This window comes from Aulonocara sp. 'chitande type north' Nkhata Bay, linkage group LG16, assembly GCF_057382095.1.
Source record: "Aulonocara sp. 'chitande type north' Nkhata Bay isolate Kocher_YH1m ecotype deep benthic linkage group LG16, A_spYH_male_GT1.1, whole genome shotgun sequence".
Classification (NCBI taxonomy): domain Eukaryota; kingdom Metazoa; phylum Chordata; class Actinopteri; order Cichliformes; family Cichlidae; genus Aulonocara; species Aulonocara sp. 'chitande type north' Nkhata Bay.
This window is the reverse complement of record NC_141359.1, coordinates 8,246,927-8,267,825: the sequence shown is the minus strand read 5'-3', so window position 1 is coordinate 8,267,825 and position 20,899 is coordinate 8,246,927. Positions and strand designations below refer to the sequence as shown.

The window sequence follows — 20,899 nt, the reverse complement described above, 5'->3', positions numbered from 1 at the left end:
CAGTGTGTGAATGGGTGGATGACTGGATATGTAAAGCGCTTTGGGGTCCTTAGGGACTAGTAAAGCGCTATATAAATACAGGCCATTTACCATTTAATGAACTGGCGAATATTATGAAAAACGCCAGTTTTAAGACACTGAACAGTCAGTCTTGTTTTCATGAGCAATAAAAAACAATAAAAAAAGTTTTGTCCTTAAAAACTATGATAAAAATGTGTTTGTTTGTTTTTTTTAGAAAAGCAGGCAATATGAATCCTTTTCTTTGTTGCATAACTTCTATTTAATAAACCCGTCTTTCCTCCCTGCTGTGTCGTGTGCATCAGGTGTGAAATATTGCAGTCCCTTCTATAAATATGCTGTCATGTCTGCAGGAGGAGCATTGCTGCACATCTCCAGCTGAATGACAAAATATTGTAATTTAACTGATGCATTTCTGAAAAAGCAGAGTAACTATTGAGTGGATATTATATAGGGGCCTAGTTAATAAGAATATAAGAAACGAACTGACTTTATCTCCTATGACAGAAATTAGGATGACACGACGCGCCGCTTTTGGATGAAAGACAACAGCAGTTGACATTTTCACTTCAATTATGTCCTTCAGTTGCAGATATCAGCAAATGATTTATTAGAAAACAGATTCATGAACCGGGGAAGAAAGAAGACGCTGACATATTCCCTTTATGACGAAATAAAAGAAAACTGAGCACTAAGAGGAGTCAGATACTATATGCAGAGCATATCCCACAGTCCTCACAGTACTTTCATGGTCACAAGCTTATGAGTAAAATGTGTGCAGACATATCCGGTGTTTCTTCTCCTCTCTGTCGCCGTTTTCTTTATTCTGCCTCCTCTCAGAGCATCTCGGCTGACAGTCTGCAGCTACAAGTATATCAGATGGCAGCTTCCCTGAGGCACCGTAACGCCTCGATTCCGCAGCAGCCTCTGATTTGATATCGGACATAATCCAGACGGCCCACCCGCCAACCTCACCACCTCATCAGCCCTGTCACTCAATGTTTCTCATAAACACAGAGACACGCATGCACATTTCCCCCCGGTCTGAGGTCAGCCCTCCCTCCTATGGAAAACCTTTTCTCTGCCTGTGTCTGGTTTCTCAAGCATGATTGAAGATACTCAATAACAAGAGATGCTTGCCGTGACCCCACCGTAACCCCTTCTTTATAAAAAAAAGAAAAAAGAATGGAGTAAAAAAAGGCTTCTGTCTGACCCTGCAACCATCTTCACCATCATCTTCATTTTTGTGTGTCCTTCCCCAAAATGTGTTGTCTACATATTGTGCGCAGCTCCCTCGACACTCCCGGGAGCCCCCCCTCCCCTTCCCCAATCCCCCGACCCACCCCCCTATCACAATGCCAGCATTAAAGAGATTGGTGGGGTTGAGCTATTGAGTCGAATTAGACATGGTCAATGTAGCTTTGGCTGGACCAAACTGCCCCGAGGACACAAGTTAGAGAGGCTGAATAGGACAGGATTGTGCAACTGTAGTGCGGCTCTCTTCCTTTATCACAAAGCGCGTTTGGATTAATTTAACAAATGCACGTGTAAAGATACAAGTGAGCGGAGATGACGGTGAGATAAAGCGACAGGTGTGAAATGAGCCCTGCTTCATTTTTGTTCTTTTTTTTAAAAAAAAACAAACGTTGATTTACGCGCAGAGTTGGAGGCACGGATCTTCATGGAGTTGCTTGAGGAAACAGGTGTTATTTCCTTCTGCTGTAATTCATTTCTGTGTGAGAGAGGATTCCTGTGAGCTTTCAGATGAGGAGGCATTTGTATTCCTGTGCCATGAAAGCTAATGATGAGCACTGGGATCGCAGCAGGCTCTGTAGGAACAACACATTTTTCATGCACCTAAAGCTCTGGAGGGGCTTAACTTGAAAAAGTGGTAAAAGATACTTAACAATGATGTCTAATCACTTCAAACGAATCAAGGAAAAAAAGAGCTTTGCTGTAGAAATGACCGATTACACTTATCTGCTGTCTATGATGACACTTTTTAAAAGCAACAAACACTGATTTCTTTTTCTGTCTTTCTTCTTCTTCCACACACGCACCCCACTGGTCTTGCAGACTTCCTTCCTGCTCCAAAATGGCATAAAACAGGCAGTTTCTTTATCCAGGCAGGAACTGCTTCCCAGTGGGCCGGAAGCAATTTAATCAGTGTCATAGCAGACTCTGATGAGATAGTGCTCCGGGAGCTGGCATTGACTTGTAATTAAAGGTACCCTCCTTGCAAGCTAGGTGGAAATTAAGAGGCAAACAAGCAGCAAAGGTGGAGTGGACTCCGGAAAGTCCTGCTCTATAACTGTCTCTGTTGTGCTGAGCAAATAAGGAGCGATGAAAGTAAGAGATGTGGGGGTTTGGGGGGTTTGGGGGCTGCATCGCTCACGGTCACCTGACGAGTGGCCCGGCTGCCTGGAAGAATGTGTTGCAATCTGACAAACACATTTGAAAAATAGCAGTTATGGCCCCCTGCCCGGCCCTTATTTTATTTTTTTCTGTTCTCAGGCTGAAGGTGAACAGTAACTTTTGGAGCCAAGGCTCTCAGGCTGAACCATTATTTGACACCACAGTTTCAAGTAAATGAAGGAGAGAAGTGAGAACAGAGGTTATTCAATGGAAGAGTCGTTTTAAGGCTTTTCTTTGTCAGCCTGGAGCATCCATACAGCTCTTAAGATTTTTGGCTCCAGTTCACGATGTTTTATGGCAGTGCAGCAGTTTTCTTTGCTACCTTAAGGCACGTTTCCATCAATCTCATAAGTTAGGACGTCAAGTCTGACACATACTGTATAGACTGAGTGATAATAGCAATTGAACTAGGGCAATATCACACGGTTTCAATTCATCCTGTTTGTTTCCATGCTGTAAGCTCCTTGTTGCTGTCACGATAACAGCTGGAGGACTATTGCAGCTCAGCTAGATTTCCTTTATTGTTGGAATCTCTAACATTTTGTTTTTTAAATGTGTTACTACCATCTATTGATGTTATTGCTGCACTCCACTTGGTATGCTCTGCAGATAGAAGTCATAGCTGCATTAACATTGTGAGATGGTCATCCCATATTCCTGGCAGACAACTTCAGCATTCTGGCTCAGGCTGTCTTTGGTTGCAAGATTGTTGCAACTGTGAACAATAAACCACAGATGAACCACCAGAGTGGAGCAAGGACCAAATATATCACCACAATTCTTTCACACTGGTCATTTTGCATATAAAGCACCCTCAAATCACACGTCATACAACTGGATTTGACTAGCGAGTTGGTTGACCCACTGTAGTTGTACCTGGGATTTTTAACTATTTGTGACACCTAAATGGAAAGGCTTGTGTCAAACTGTGAGGCCAAAGTAGAGGAATGACACTTGTACAACCTACACGTTTCTGTAAATGTGCTTGCTTTGAGTGTTAAGAATGGTAAATGGCCTGTATTTGTATAGCGCTTTTTCTAGTCCCTAAGGACCCCAAAGCGCTTTACACAACCTGTCATCCACCCATTCACACACACATTCACACACTGGTGATGGCAAGCTACAATGTAGCCACAGCCACCCTGGGGCGCACTGACAGAGGCGAGGCTGCCGGACACTGGCGCCACCAGGCCCTCTGACCACCACCAGTAGGCAACGGGTGAAGTGTCTTGCCCAAGGACACAACGACCAAGACTGTCCAAGCCGGGGCTCGAACCGGCAACCTTCCGATTACAAGGCGAACTCCCAACTCTTGAGCCACGATCGCCCCAAGTTAGATATACTTGGAAAATGCTATATCCATCCATCCATCCATCCATCCATCCAGATAGATAGATATTCATATACAGGAGAAAAAAATATCAGCTGCACCTTTAAATATAAGGTAATGCCATGTGCCACCACCCCTATGATCTCATCAAGAACTGAAAGTGTGGAAGCTTTGCAGAAGTACTATTGATGGCAAAGTTGCTGGATTGCATTTGATTTCCTCCTTTTTTTAGGCCTACCTACTGAATGCATTTTTATTTTTTGCCTAATATAATATATATTGCTCATATTTCCCGACTCCAAGCTTTTCATTGTCTTCACTTCCTATTCATCATTGGGCAATCCGCCAACCCCCCCCCCCCTCAGGAGCCTGTTGAGGTCTGTGCCTAAATACACTCAACCTGGTTCCTGCTGCTTAACTACCAACTTGCCGCTCTGTTGCCATAGATACGTGCTGGCACTGGCGAGGACTTGTGGAAGCTTGCAGAGGGAAATTTTTAGATTTACAGGCTGCCACCTGGATAAAGAGTTAAAAATTATTATTAAAATAAATAAATAAATAAACAGCTTGCCTTGTTTGTCTAAGTTCAGCTTTCCAAAATTGCCTAACACAAAACCAGTGTAGCCCTTTTAATTGCAAGCCGATGGGAATAAAACTGAGTTGATGCACTGCTCGGGGTTGTTTACAACATGCTGCAACCACATAGAAGCATCCCAGCGAGATATTAATGCAGTACACCTGGGCAGGAAACACACTGCCTTTAGCTTTGAAACATTTAAGTCAAAATTAGTTTTTAGCCTACATAAGTACACAGCTAAGGGTAAGACAGTTCATTCACTTAAATATTCAAATTCATTCCTTTTTTAAAAAGATCGTAAAATGAAGTAATGCTATCAATTTTTTTTAATGTTGAGTTTGAGGCACAACATGCAAAGTATAGACTAAAATCCAAAATATTAATTCCAAGTGATAGTGAAGTTCAAGGGAAGCAGAATAGAGGTGAAATCCAAAAACAGGCAAAGTATCAAACAGAGGGAGAGCTTTAGGAACTAGAAAAAAGAGAGTGCCATGAAAGAAACGAGGACTTGGCTGTGGAAAGTTTGAGTGTGAAGGGTAACAAGAGAAACTAGCAAAGAACAAATGAAAGCAGGGGAACAGATACACGCTCAGTGATGATGTTATCTACCACAGGTATGGCAGAAAGGCGATAACGAAAGTACCAGATAAAGAAGAAGAATATTGCATACTTCTATACTTATGCTTGTAAAATGTGAGTGCAGATTTTTCTGCTTCAGTGGTCATCATCTTGGCTATGGGACCAAAAAGGTTTCAGCCATTAGATGAAGTTTGTCCCCATAAAGAAAACATTGACACTTTTTCAGGCATTTCAAGTTGAACAAAAAAATATGTGCTGAGGGGTTGATTAGAATTTAATGATGCAAAATGTCATTTACAAAACCTTAGAGCGTATGACTGGAAGTGGGCTTTCAGAAATGAGAAATACTAACTGGTTACAACATAAAACAGAAAATGGGGATAAAGAAGCTAAAGCGTGACAGCCAAGAGGTTTGTTTGCAAGTCATTGCCCCATTTTTGTCTCGCACATTGCCATTTTCAGATGAAATGTGAAAATGGAAAAAGAAAGTATTGTTTGTAAGTCCATGCTTTAAGCGAAGGTTACAAAATGTCTTGATCAGCTGGAGCTGTGTTTGATTGACAGCAGCTGGCATGTTGCAGTAAAAGCCAAGGTCAGTATAGCATGCAAGCCATGGGGACAGGAACTTGTTAGAATTTGTTTGAAGGTACATTTAAGTGCTCTTACTTCTGTAGTATTCAAAGTGGAAACAGCAGCTCACTTTTCCCAGCTGTGTGTTTGATTGTCCTTATTGAATAAAAAGGAGACTGTGAGATTAAAAGCTAATGTATATCATTGTTCAGCATCTTAGGTCGCCACAGCAGATCATCCGTCTCCATTTCACCTTCACCCTTGCATCCCCTTCTGTTACGCCAACTCTCTGCATGCCCTCCTCTCTGCATGCCCTCCTCTCTGCGGTCTTCGTCATTTCCTTCTGCAGTCCCTTACTCACGCCTCCACACTCCTACCTTTGCTTTTCTCTTGCTGCTCCCGACCATGCTGGACCCATCTCCTCTTCCTTTGTCTTTGCCCAGCAGTAGCACAGTTTCCATCGGGACCTCCGATGGCGGTGGTTGTTAACCTAGGCTCTTATCATTCTGGTAAGAAAATTTCACTCTTGATCATCTACATATTTTATTTGACATTCGGGGTCCTGACCCCCAGGGGTTGGTTGTGTATCATTGTTCAAAGGTGGTAGAATTGCAGGTTTTTGTTGCGAGGATGCACAAGAATAGAAATGAGCATATCAGAGGGACAGCTCAGGCTGAGTGGTTTGGAGACAAAGTTAGAGAGCCAAGGCTGAAATGTTTTGGACAAGTGCAAAGGATCCATGTTCAGCATACTTAGACAAAGGATGTTCATAGCATACCAATGAAACACGTTGTCAAGCCAAATCGGGACATTGTAAGTATTCCAAGTTAAGGTACTTGCATACCCGCTCAAAGTAAAAAGGAGAACATGTTATTAAGAATGTAATTTAATGTCAGCTGGCCTTTAAAACAAGTGAGGAATATTTCATAAGAGCAGTGAAAGTACAGAAATCTAAGATCACAGTGTCTGAAAGTTCATGGTCTTTTATTTCTCTCAGTTCTGGAGACAACAAAACCTCCACCAGTGGATTTTCCTTCCATCCGCTTTTTCTTTTTAAAAAAGCTGTCTGCTTGTTGTAGTAGTTTTACTTTTTAAAAAGAACCAAAAACGTACTCTCCAGACACCATTTTCCCAGCATCGATGCAGTAAGAGTCTCTCTTCACCTTAAATTAGTGACAAAGAGACGTGCTTGGACATTTATTAGTCCAATCCGCACAGTATCCTCTAGGTCCAAATAGTGTACCTCTGATTAACTCATTGTATCAGACTGAATGATCAACTGACAGGCGAACGGTGGCTCACAGAGTCTTTTTAAAAGCATGTCTGTGTGTGTGTGTGTGTGTGTGTGTGCACGCATGTGTCCTCCTATGGACAGCTTCCTCTGTGGTATTGATTGTCCTGGTTCCTTGCCGACAAACTGTTGCTAATCCCAAACACAGCAGGATGGGAAATTGGATGGGCACTATCGGGCCACTTTGGAGCCGACTTAAAGATTCTCGCTTCACATAAACACACACGCGCACATTGGTTTACAAGTGTGCACGGACACACTGAGGAGTTGATGTTGGCACACAGCATGCATCAGCTCTGCCCGCACGCTGTGACCCAATATGGAGTGTGACCAGCTGTCCATGTCTGGATTCTGCCTGTTTTCGGTGCTGAGATTTGAGTGCATCTGGGTTTGCTTGAGTGTATGACATGCCTTTCCTCAGAAATATTTGACAGCCACACACCAGCCTCGTTCTGCTGCTGACAGTTCCTCCCCCGTGCGCCTCCGTGCCAAGATAGCTCGGCCACCACAATTTCAAGCTTACAGCAGAGTCCCGGTCATCTGTCATGATCTCCTGGCCTGCCTGCTCTCAGCCCGGCTTTTTAACTAATGAGAGGATTTGTAGAGTCATTCTTTGACTTTCAGGACTCAGTGATTTAGTATGAATTAAGCACCTGCCAAAGCTGCTCCTGCAGATAATAGAAATTTAAAAAATGACATGTTCTAAAGAATAAAACTCATACCCTTGAATAAAATATTATTGGTTTGATTTTACCTTGGAACCTTAAGTGGGTGTCATCCTGCACTGTCTCTGTCCTGCTCTCTGTGTGTGTGTCATGTCTCACTCTGCTGTGAGGTATCTAGTTAAAGTGAAAATGCCAAAAGAGAGAGACGTGAAAGGCGAATCTGTCGGAAGAAATACTTCTCTTGACCATTTATACGGTTGTCTTTGTCATATCTCTGCTTGCATGCACAACATTGGGCTTTGTCTCAGTGATAAATGCAACTTTTGAAAGGAGGAATCAAACGAGTTATGCAGAGAATTTAGAAAGACAACTTGGCACTCGCTGATCCAAAGTACTCATGCAAGTTATGCAACTAACAGACGTCCTATAGGAAGAGGCTAAAAATATGGCCACATTTTTCAGCTTTAACCTCCTGAAGTTGCACTACATAAGTTTGATTAAATCAGGGCGTCAGCGCTATTTACTTTATATAAGGCAAAAAAAAGCATTAGGGTTTTGGGTTTATTGCACAAGGTGAAAAGGAAGGAAATGCTATTAAAAAAACATAAAAACTGAAATGTCATATTTTTCATAGACTATATTTGCATGACACTACCAGATGCACAGACCTCATTATCCTTATTTAAATCAAAATGAAGTGGCAAAATCACTATTTGCTAACATAGAAGTGGTTTTTTGTCTAATCAGAAACTGATACTGATGCCAGGAACAGTGAGTTTTTGCTTGATTGCAGAGGACTAGTGTGATTTTGCAACATGTTAAGGATAATTTTAAACATTTAAACATAAACAGACACATAATCAGCCTTATGACACATTCTTTCCAACATACACACCTCCACGCACGCAAACGATGTCTCAAAATAAAGGGGGAAAGATTAAGGGTAAGCTAATCTATAAAAATGTGTTTTCCATGTAGAGCTTTATAGGTCTGTTAATACTATATCACTGGAATCCAGTGAAGGGATGCAAGAATAGGTGTGATATGTGAACGCTGGCTAGTTTTTGTTAGCGGCTTTGTGCTGCGTCCTGCACTAACTGGAGGACAGAGAGATGCACATGAAAAGTGAGTTACAATGACCAAGGTGGGGGAAAATTGAAGTGTGTACTAAAAGTTTCAGATGACTGAATAACAGTAAAGGTTTGCTTTTGCTATATTTCTGAGGTGAAATGGAGGTTTAGGAAGCATCGTAGCCTGCAAATGGAAGATGTTATATTCCTTAAATGCACAACAATAATAGCTGAAAGTTAAGGAAGAAAAAGAAGATGCAAAACCAAGTGAAACAAAATGCTGAAGGTCTCAGAGTAGAGAACAATGACAGGTAAAGTCTGATAAGAGGAAAGAACAAAGTACAAGAGGTAGAGCGTGCAGACGTGACAATGGCTTGATGCATTTTCAAGAGTCTCAACTTGATGACGCACTCAAATATTCATGCTTCCTCTCAACGAAACAAAAACCCCGACAGCTGCCAGCTCGAGTGGCCCGCATGCACCCCTTAAAGAGGATTCGATCATTTTTTTGAGTCATGATTGTTTTTATGTTTCAGACTGGAGGACAAACATTATAAAATCATAAAATAAAATATAGACAAATGATCAAAAGGTTCTTTTTTTCCCCTTTTGCTTCGTGGTGCAGTCGAAACAAGCAGCCCTAAAGCTTGAAACATATCCAGCTTCACTGAATCTAGTCTGCTGCAGACTGCACTGAATGTTTCCACCTGTTTCATCAGCATTATTTTAGTTGGCAGTTGACTCCACTGTATTGTAATGACAAACATGGGCTCTATTTGCATTTGCCTAATTAGTTACCGGCTGTAGTGAGAGGGATAATTGATTGCAGGGCAATATGGTTGATTTGCAACTCAACCAAGCTAATAATTTGTTATTGATTGAAGCATTAGTGAGGGAAACACTACAGAGATATGTAACCAAGCCAAAGTGCTGCAGAAAGTTGATGCTCTCAGTTTTTAATCTACTTTAATAACATTACACTCCGCTAAGCTAACATCGTAAGGAGTGCGGGGTTGGGAGATGATGAACTGCTGGTTTCAGCGCGGCACTGTAGACTCATATGTTATAACTGGAAGAGATTACATTTACTGGGGAAGCAGGAGTGTCTCTGTGTGTGTGCATTTGGAAACATCCGCGTGTAAGTCTGCCAAAGTCTGTTTGCATAAGACGTAATTCAGAAGAAGCGAGAGTAATGCGCTGAAATGCATCACATGTGCAGTAAACATGCCAGGATGTCAGGTGTATTCAAGGATCAAAGTTGTGCAAACATTTTCTTTCTTTTTTAAAAAAAATCCAGCACTGAAGCATCTGAAAGTCGCAGATTTTAAATGAACTCGTTACTGCTTCGCTAACTGCTGGAACCTTGTGCCTCATTGAACAGTCCACAATTGGGTTCAATTTTCCTGTTTTAATCAGCCATCAAATGAACTTTAGAGGTTTAATTGCACATTTTAAATAATTATCTCAAGGGTCAGGGGTACCTCTTTAAGAAGCTAGATTTTCCCCGCTCTGAGTCTTTCTAACCTCTAACTCTATTCATTTATTTCCTGCATTTCACTCAGCTTTCTAGCTCATCTTTCCAGCCACCCTCTATTTGTCTGGTTCTTTTTTTTTTCAGCCCACAATGATGTCCTTTCTATCAAAATGTTTTTCCTTTGCACCGTTTTTTTCAGTCTCTTTCGGTTTTCCTGTGCTTCATTCAGGAACGCCCTCAGGAATAGAAAGTCTGCGAGGAAAAAAAAGATTTTGAAGTGACTCAGAGAGAGCTTCGTTTCTTTGAAGCCAGGTGTAGAAATGTTGCATTGAGGTGCTGAAGTAATTTCTTCTCTTCTCCAGCTGTATCCCGGAGGCCCAGCTTGACAGCTAGAGGAGAGGTCATCACCATGACTGCGTCCTCACAGGACTCCGCCCCCTCGTCTATGGCTGGCCTCTTCCTACTCCTTCTCCTCCCGGCTGTTTTCACGCAGAACTCCGCTGTCCCAACGACCCCGACCCCATCCTCGTTGGACCCCCTGACCCATCCGGAGTGCACAAAGAAAGAACACCCAAAGGTTTCCATCAGAGGTCAGTGATCACCTCCAACCGCACATTTTGTATCAGTCAGTGCTGTACTTGCAGTGCTGCTTCTACATGGACACATTTTGCTGGGACAATGCAGTTTGTAGCTTTTGTAAAATTAGCATTTTCATTCAGCTTCCCGATAATTTGATATCTTGCTTTTTCTTCTGTGACAGCTTATTTTCAAATTTCAGATTTATTACCATTTCCTTTTTTAACAAAAGAATTTGAAATAAGGGAAACATGAAAGGATAGGCTGTGAAAGCAGTCAAGTGTCGAGCTGCTGCTGCTGACTTATTTGGAGTCAAAAAAAGAGAAAAAAACACCATGCTTCACTTTAGTGTCAGCTCCAGCTTTATTCAGACATAGTGGGTACATTTTTTTTTAGATGAGGGACACTCTGCTCTGAGCAATCATGCTGAAGTCCATCTTACTGTACTGCTGTCAACTTGTCGATAATCTATATTGACTCATCTTAAATGTACACATGGGAGAAAAAAAAGGCCGATCCAGTTGAAATCTATTGAGCTATTCATCATGCACATCCCCTAAAGGTGAGGTGAGGGGTGCATATAATCCCTGAGGAAAAGCAGTTGATGTAAAGATGTAATGGAAAATAATAAAACTTGCCGTATTTGGTGTCAAGGTTAAGGTACACGAGCATTCAGAGAAACTAAAGCTTTTTCCTAATTCCTAACCTTTGAGCTATGAAGCTTTACATACTAACATGGTGAATTTTATTATCTTTACTCATATGATTGGAGCTGAATTGGTTCCTTCAAGCTGTAAAAACTTAACATTTTAAGTTAGATTTATACAGTGTGCAAAAATCATGGCATTGTATTGAAAAAATAAAAGGTGTGTTGTGCAGCTCTCTTCGTGCCCTTTCATCTAATATGTTACTCTATGGTTCCTTGAACTTTGACCTTGGGCGCTAACAATAACAGTCAAGGTCAAGTAGAGGATCCATAAAAATTTTAAATAAAACGTTTTTATAGATTTTCACTTTTGGTGTGACCTTGACTTTGATCTGATTTTCACTCAAATTAAATCAGCTCGAGCTGGTATTGATGTCTACCATCACACAAAATTTGAAAACGATATGTTGAAAACTGCGGATGCTAGACTGACAAACACAAGCGACTGCGTACCATTTTTCCTTGGTCACAGCTTCTGCTTGCATGTTAATCCTGAACACTTTTCTCAGTGTTGCCATGAGGTTCCTTTGCAGTTATAGGGAATTAGCATCTGAAGTAGAGTCAGACACAGCATGCATCCAGCGTTACAGTCTGATGTATGCAAGTGTGGGAACAAATGAGTCTTTATCTTTTATGCTTATGGTTTGAAATCTCCAATAACATTGATTCCACAAGCTTAAAGTTCAGTGTGGCAAACTGTTGCTGTCAAGTTAAGGGGGACAGTGTGGCCCCAGGGAATTTTATGTCAGCTATTTTTCATATCTGGAACCCTATTTGCCACTTTTCAATTTTCATAAATGTGTCTTTGTGCCATCTGTAAATAGAACCTCACAGTTTGGCGAGGTCAAAAGGCATCTATAAAGGAGCAGAAAGCAAAACGGGCCAAGATTAAAATGATAGTGTGGAATAATGGCGCCCGCTATCTTGCCCGTTCATCTGTACAGTGGGCCAAGAAACGAGGTGTTCCTCACTGCGTGAAATGGAACAGAACAGTTTGGAGCGCAGAATCAAAGGTAAACACACACAAAATTGCTGTGTTTATTTTTGAATAGGGCTGTTTGTGTTTCATCTGCCAAGAGTGGTGAGTAGGATTGGAAAGCCCAAAAAAAATTGCTGGTGGGGATCGAGGACAGAAAGACTGGAGAGGTGGCCTGAAGGAGTTATGAAATGCTCTCAGCCCCCTCCAAAGCATGCATCCGTCTTTTTGGTTTTTCTTTTTTGGAGTGTGCCGTTTTCTAACAAGACTGTTTATGTGCTTGTGTCCAGCTTATCAATGCTGCAGACCTGAACTCTATGGTTATGAAGATTGACGTAAAGACCTGTGTGCCATTTGGTCCTTTATGCTGAACTTTCTGTGTCAGGGCAGTTTTAAGTTTGAAAACTAGAGCCTCCATTCTATTGGATTTCCAATCTATAGAAATCAAGAAATGGCTTTTTTCATTCCCCCACAAAACCAGACTCACACTATCTATATTCAAGGGCTTTTTCCCTGTCCTGCTTCACCCACCCGGCCTCCAGATGTCCAGATTAGCCTGGGCCCCGCCAGTGCTTCACTTCAAAGGCGTGCCACTTGAGAATGGCTCTCATGGCAGGGAGCTGCAGGGCTGTTGGCCTGTCAAAGCAAGCAGAGCGGGGCATTATGTGAAGGCAGCCTTACAGAAAGGCCTGCACAATGAAAGTGCCAGCAAGAACCTGAGATTAGCCTCTGTGATTGATGAGCGTTTTATTGTAGCTTGCTGAAGCGCTGCATCAGTCACCTGAAGGAGACCAGCCAGTCTTTGCTATGGGCATGCACAAGTGTGTGCTCGTGCTGTACAAGTGTATGCATCTACAGGGAGTGCAGAATTATTAGGCAAGTTGTATTTTTGAGGAATAATTTTATTATTGAACAACAACCATGTTCTCAATGAACCCAAAAAACTCATTAATATCAAAGCTGAATGTTTTTGGAAGTAGTTTTTAGTTTGTTTTTAGTTTTAGCTATTTTAGGGGGAGATCTGTGTGTGCAGGTGACTATTACTGTGCATAATTATTAGGCAACTTAACAAAAAACAAATATATTCCCATTTCAATTATTTATTTTTACCAGTGAAACCAATATAACATCTCCACATTCACAAATATACATTTCTGACATTCAAAAACAAAACAAAAACAAATCAGCGACCAATATAGCCACCTTTCTTTGCAAGGACACTCAAAAGCCTGCCATCCATGGATTCTGTCAGTGTTTTGATCTGTTCACCATCAACATTGCGTGCAGCAGCAACCACAGCCTCCCAGACACTGTTCAGAGAGGTGTACTGTTTTCCCTCCTTGTAAATCTCACATTTGATGATGGACCACAGGTTCTCAATGGGGTTCAGATCAGGTGAACAAGGTGGCCATGTCATTAGTTTTTCTTCTTTTATACCCTTTCTTGCCAGCCACGCTGTGGAGTACTTGGACGCGTGTGATGGAGCATTGTCCTGCATGAAAATCATGTTTTTCTTGAAGGATGCAGACTTCTTCCTGTACCACTGCTTGAAGAAGGTGTCTTCCAGAAACTGGCAGTAGGACTGGGAGTTGAGCTTGACTCCATCCTCAACCCGAAAAGGCCCCACAAGCTCATCTTTGATGATACCAGCCCAAACCAGTACTCCACCTCCACCTTGCTGGCGTCTGAGTCGGACTGGAGCTCTCTGCCCTTTACCAATCCAGCCACGGGCCCATCCATCTGGCCCATCAAGACTCACTCTCATTTCATCAGTCCATAAAACCTTAGAAAAACCAGTCTTGAGATATTTCTTGGCCCAGTCTTGACGTTTCAGCTTGTGTGTCTTGTTCAGTGGTGGTCGTCTTTCAGCCTTTCTTACCTTGGCCATGTCTCTAAGTATTGCACACCTTGTGCTTTTGGGCACTCCAGTGATGTTGCAGCTCTGAAATATGGCCAAACTGGTGGCAAGTGGCATCTTGGCAGCTGCACGCTTGACTTTTCTCAGTTCATGGGCAGTTATTTTGCGCCTTGGTTTTTCCACACGCTTCTTGCGACCCTGTTGACTATTTTGAATGAAACGCTTGATTGGTCGATGATCACGCTTCAGAAGCTTTGCAATTTTGAGACTGCTGCATCCCTCTGCAAGATATCTCACTATTTTTGACTTTTCTGAGCCTGTCAAGTCCTTCTTTTGACCCATTTTGCCAAAGGAAAGGACGTTGCCTAATAATTATGCACACCTGATATAGGGTGTTGATGTCATTAGACCACACCCCTTCTCATTACAGAGATACACATCACCTAATATGCTTAATTGGTGAAGAGGATGATGTGGACAAAATACTCATTTGCCTAATAATTCTGCACTCCCTGTATACTGACAAGTATTTATAGATATAGGTGTGTTTTTCTTGTGTTTTGACTTCCTATCTAAATGAGTTTTAGATTTTCTATGTGCAGTCCAGTGACATTTTATCCTGGCAGCGCTGGTAGAAGGCATCGCATGTCCTCCGGTCCTCCAGCTCTGGTTCCTCTGACCATAAACCTCCGTGGTATCCAATATTCATGTTTGTCATTGGCTATAAAATATTCTGTATTGTCTCTCTGCCCAAACAAACAAAACAGCAGTCTCTGTGTATCACACTGCACTCATCATTTTTCTCCATATGAAAAGGTTAGATGGAGTTACTTAAAGTCAAGGATAAAAGGTCATCTCATCATATTCATTTATAAAGGACTAATGTTGACTTTCACTGTATGCACTTACCTTGGTTACCTGTTCAAACAGCATCAGCTCAAAACTATTAAATGATGTTTTCACGATTCTTGTAATTGTTCTTAATGATTCTTTGTGTTTTGTTGTTGTCGTTCTGTCTGCTGCTGATTGTCTTCTTGTGGATATGTCTTGTTCTTGCTCTCTCTTGTAAATGAGATTACAAGGGATTACAGGAGATTTTAGTGAGACTGAGTTAAAAAACAAAAACAAAAAGACAATTTATATAAATAAGTCCATCAACTCGAGCGTGTTATGTGAATTTAAGACCAGCTGTATTCTGTATACTTGGAGGAGTAGCGGGACACTCATACTGATAAGAAACATCTCTTAATAAATAGATGTACTTGCAAAGAAATCTTAGTATCTGGTAGATATGAAGAGAATTATCCTTGTTTATAGCCACTAAATCATTTTTACAGCTGCTTTATTTTAGCTTAGTTTGGTTGTGACAGCTGTGATCACAAAGAAGAAATCAATTTTTAAAAAGAAGTTGAGCACACATGCGGCGGTTGCGATGTCGGGGGAATGTACTATAAACACAGAAGATGCAGGAGACAGTAGACAAACTTCCACCGAGGTTTAGTATCAAACCTCGTGACCCACTTTAGTTTGGTCTCAACAGCATGGTATTTCTACCATCCGCTTGGACCCACCACAAACACACTGCTGCATGTTTGTATCCCTGCTGTTCCAGAAGATGTGCCAGAAGAGTTGTTTTTTTTTTTTAGCCACACCACAGATCAGTGCAGAAATACAGCATCGGAATCACGTAACCTCCACCCACAGGCACACACTGTATGAGCCGCCAGCTCGTGATTTAGATGGATGATACTCCCTGAGAGCATGAGACTGCAGGTCTGATAAGAGCACGGGATAGGGGGCAGCAACTGGAACGCTCCGAATCTCTATATGGAATCTGCTTAAAGAATTTATAGAGATGTTATAGTTTATGTTATTAGGCTCAAAGAACTGTTCTAGGAGCTTATGAAAAGGGTCAACCTGGTTTGTGAGACGGATACCTGGGCTGTTCCTTCATCACACCAAGTGCAGCACCAGTATCCATCAAAGCAACACAATGTTTCGCCAGGGACTATGTGCAGAAAACTAATGCTTTATAATAAGACCTTTTTTCTCCGGTCCCACTACGTCCGTCGCAGAGAGTAGGAGGTTGTTTGTCTGATAGATTCGATTTCTTGACAGAGTGGGACCTCTGCTCGACTCAAATCACCGTAATGTTCCTCTAACAATAGAAAGAAAAACAGAAAACAGCCGACGTTGCTGCTAATTTTCTATTTGATACCTTGCAAATCTCGCCTCCTGAATTTGCTTTTTATATCTCTTATCCCCAGATTGCCTGCACTGTTCTATCCATCATCGCACTCCCCACCTCCCTCATTTATTCTTCTCCTTTTCCCTCTCTCCGAGCTCCTCCTCTTAGACTCTTTTTTTCTCCAACTTTCTGTTCCCATCACTTTTTACTCTTTTTTTCTCTCTCTCTATAATAGGCAGAAAATGCATTGCGCATCTTGTATCTCTTTCATTGTCTGGGTAATGGTGCTGTCGATGAGCTGTCGTCTCGCCATCCGAAGGGCTCTTGAGGAGCACGAATGATGCTACTTTGAGCCACAATGGTTCACTTAAAAAAAAAAGTGCTCACCCTGAATTTATATATATATATATATATATATATATATATATATATATATATATATATATATATATATATATGTATATATATATATATGTGTGTGTGTGTATATATATGTGTGTGTGTGTATATATATGTGTGTGTGTGTATATATATATATATATAAAAAAACCAACACCCAGCACGCCCCTGCGGGCGGTTTATCCTTCAAGCTCGGGTCCTCTACCAGAGGCCTGGGAGCTTGAGGGTCCTGCGCAGTATCTTAGCTGTTCCCAGGACTGCGCTCTTCTGGACAGAGATCTCCGATGTTGTTCCCGGGATCTGCTGGAGCCACTCGCCTAGCTTGGGAGTCACCGCACCTAGTGCTCCGATTACCACGGGGACCACCGTTACCTTCACCCTCCACATCCTCTCGAGCTCTTCTCTGAGCCCTTGGTATTTCTCCAGCTTCTCGTGTTCCTTCTTCCTGATATTGCTGTCATTCGGAACCGCTACATCGATCACTACGGCCGTCTTCTTCTGTTTGTCTACCACCACTATGTCCGGTTGGTTAGCCACCACCATTTTGTCCGTCTGTATCTGGAAGTCCCACAGGATCTTAGCTCGGTCATTCTCCACCACCCTTGGGGGCATCTCCCATTTTGACCTCGGGACTTCCAGGTTATACTCGGCACAGATGTTCCTGTACACTATGCCGGCCACTTGGTTATGGCGTTCCATGTATGCCTTGCCTGCTAGCATCTTGCACCCTGCTGTTATGTGCTGGATTGTCTCTGGGGCATCTTTACACAGCCTGCACCTGGGGTCTTGCCTGGTGTGATAGACCCCAGCCTCTATGGATCTTGTGCTCAGAGCTTGTTCTTGTGCTGCCATGATTAGTGCCTCTGTGCTGTCTTTCAGTCCAGCTTTGTCCAGCCACTGGTAGGATTTCTGGATATCAGCCACCTCCTCTATCTGCCGGTGGTACATACCGTGCAGGGGCCTGTCCTTCCATGATGGTTCCTCGTCTCCCTCCTCTTTCTTGGGTTTCTGCTGCCTGAGGTATTCACTGAGCACTCGGTCAGTTGGGGCCATCTTGCCAATGTATTCTTGGATGTTCGTTGTCTCATCCTGGACTGTGGTGCTGACACTCACCAGTCCCCGGCCCCCTTCCTTCCGCTTAGCATACAGCCTCAGGGTGCTGGACTTGGGGTGAAACCCTCCATGCATGGTAAGGAGCTTTCTTGTCTTTATGTCAGTGGCTTCTATCTCCTCCTTTGGCCAGCCTATTACCCCAGCAGGGTACCTGATCACGGGCAGGGCGTACGTGTTGATGGCCCGGATCTTGTTCTTACCATTCAGCTGACTCCTCAGGACTTGCCTGACCCTCTGCAGGTACTTGGTGGTTGCAGCTTTTCTAGCGGCCTCTTCATGGTTCCCATTTGCCTGCGGGATCCCCAGGTACTTGTAACTGTCCTCTATGTCTGCAATGTTGCCTTCTGGTAGTTCAATCCCCTCAGTTCTGACTACCTTCCCTCTCTTTGTTACCATCCGACTACACTTCTCCAGTCCGAACGACATTCCAATGTCATTGCTGTATAGCCTGGTAGTGTGGATCAGTGAATTGATGTCTCGTTCACTCTTGGCATACAGCTTGATGTCATCCATGTACAGGAGGTGGCTGACAACTGCTCCGTTCCGTAGTCGGTATCCGTAGCCAGTCTTGTTAATGATCTCACTGAGGGGGTTCAGGCCTATGCAGAACAGCAGTGGGGACAGAGCATCTCCTTGGTAGATCCCGCACTTGATGGTGACTTGTGCTATGGGCTTGGAGTTGGCCTCTAGTGTTGTACGCCACATCCCCATTGAGTTCCTGATGAAGGCTCTTAGGGTCCCATTGATCTTGTACAATTCTAGGCATTCCAGTATCCAGCTGTGGGGCATTGAGTCATAGGCCTTCTTGTAATCAATCCAGGCAGTGCACAGGTTGGTCAGTCTGGTCTTGCAGTCTCGGCTGATTGTTCTGTCTACCAGTAGCTGGTGTTTTGCGCCTCTGGTATTCTTGCCAATTCCTTTCTGTGTCCCGCTCATGTATTGACCCATGTGCCTGTTCATCTTAGCCGATATGATGCCTGACAGGAGCTTCCATGTAGTACTGAGGCAGGTTATTGGTCGGTAGTTGGAGGGGACCGGTCCCTTCTTGGGGTCCTTGGGGATCAGGACCGTCCGGCCTTCAGTTAGCCATTCCGGGTGTCTCTCGTTAACTAGCAGCTGGTTCATCTGTGCTGCCAGACGCTCGTGGAGTGCAGTCAGCTTCTTTAGCCAGTAGGCGTGAACCATGTTGGGCCCTGGTGCTGTCCAAATCTTCATACTGGAGACCCTTTCTTGGATATCTGCCACTGTGATGGTTACTGGACCCTGTTCAGGGAGGTCGCTGTGGTCTGTCCTCAGATCCTCTAGCCACTGAGCATTGCCGTTATGGGTTGCATCCTTCTCCCATATGCTCTTCCAGTATTGCTCCGTCTCCAGCCTTGGTGGTGCTGTTCTCTTATTGTTCCCTTGCCACTGAGAGTACACCTTTGCTGGTTCTGTGGAGAACAGCTGGTTTATTCTCCTGCCTTCTATCTCTCTGGTGTACCTCCTCAAGCGGCTGGCCAAGGCTGTGAGTCTTTGCTTGGCAGTTTCCAAGGCCTCAGGTATGGACAGCTTGCTGTATTTCTTAGGCACCTTATTTGTCGCACCTTTCTGCAACTCCGTTAGTTGGCTAACCTCCCTCCGTGCTACTTTGATCTTGCCCTCTAGCCTCCTTCTCCATGGAGGGTACTGCCCCTTGTCGCTGTTCAACTTGTAGCCAAGCATCTCACTGATCACTGCTGCCGTATTGTAGATCAGCTTGTTAGTGTCGGTAATCGTGGTTGTAGGTATTGCCCGTAGTGCTGCATTAACATCATCTAGCAGACCTTCTGAGGGTACTTCACGTAAGCTTGGTAACCGGCTACGGGGGATCCAGGTTTCAAGCTTGGCCATGATCCTATTTTTCAGGTCAGTTCCTCTCGCACTCAACGATCCTTCTCCTATCGCACTTGGGGCTATGTACCCAATCTCGGGTGGGGGTGATGATATCGCCCCCCTGACCTGGCGTCCTGACTCCTCCTTGCCGTAGCATTTGTGTTGTACCTCATCAATCTCTAGCTGTGAGAGCAGTCCCTTCTTTCGAATGTTGGAACACTGAGCTACTAGTTGTTTCGCCGTCATTGTGGATGTTGGGTATCGAAGAATCCATAGGTCCCTCATCCTATTCATGTAGCCCCTTCCGCCGGGGTTACTTGCGTAGTAGCATTCCAACAACGCCCTGTTTTCGTCTCTCTCCCACCGATGCCTTCTTGTTCCAGTAGCCCACTTTTCGTCAGGGTGCCCTGGTTCCTCAACACCTGATATATATATATATATATATTAGGGGTGGGTTTTTATAATCGATTCATCGATTAAAATCGATTCTGGCTTGGATAACGTAAAATCGATTAATTAAAATCCTGAATCGATTTTTTTAATATAAATTTATTTTGCCCGAAATGCCAGAATCTCTGGTGACATCTCACAAAATTTCAAGAACCACCAAACAGTTAAGACAGTAAATGAGAGCAGGTACACGGATTCTGCACATAGACTTAAACACACAGCGCGACCTGCGGATCAGAATCAGTTAGATGTCGCCTTTCTCACGGTCGGGGCTGAAAGCCGACAGCTCGCTGATTCTGATCTGTCGGCGGGTCCACGCTTTGTGTTCACGCGCTTTATGAGCCGATTCTAAAGCTGTTAGTTTGATCTCTCTCCAAACAATATTGACCGAACCAGCAGCAAAAGAAGATCCAAACGCTTCACATAAACATCGTCATGAATTCACTCTGACTTTTACTGTTTTGCTTCCACCGCGATGCACAGCTCTCTATCTCTCTCTCTCTCTGTACTTCAAAAACAGTTTCCCTTTCTTCATTATTCGCTTGCTTGTTACGCACAAGTCTACTGTTGTTTACAGCGCTGTCAGCCGCTGTTTTTCCCCTTTTACATTCTTCCGAAAAGAAAACCTCATTTCTGCTGTTCAATACTGAACAAATTTAAACTTTTTAAAATTATTCAAAATGCAAAACGCTTAACCGTGTCTCTAATAAAACCGCTGTAACTTCAGAGGTAATGTTCATATGTTGATTAATGGTTTTCTTTCGTTTTTGATGTACTGCAGAATATTTTT

General features: G+C 43.2%; 1 protein-coding gene across 3 annotated transcripts in view; it reads left to right on the top strand.

Moving 5' to 3' along the window:
- The window catches only part of sema5ba (sema domain, seven thrombospondin repeats (type 1 and type 1-like), transmembrane domain (TM) and short cytoplasmic domain, (semaphorin) 5Ba), a 196,634-nt gene that overhangs the window by 71,939 nt on the left and 103,796 nt on the right, over nucleotides 1–20,899 (top strand). For all 3 annotated transcript variants that reach the window (XM_086266103.1, XM_086266101.1, XM_086266104.1), the window contains one exon: nucleotides 10,352–10,579. In XM_086266103.1, the coding sequence (XP_086122229.1) occupies nucleotides 10,399–10,579 (181 nt within the window). In that variant the 5' untranslated portion in view covers nucleotides 10,352–10,398. The remainder of the gene's footprint in view (nucleotides 1–10,351; nucleotides 10,580–20,899) is intronic.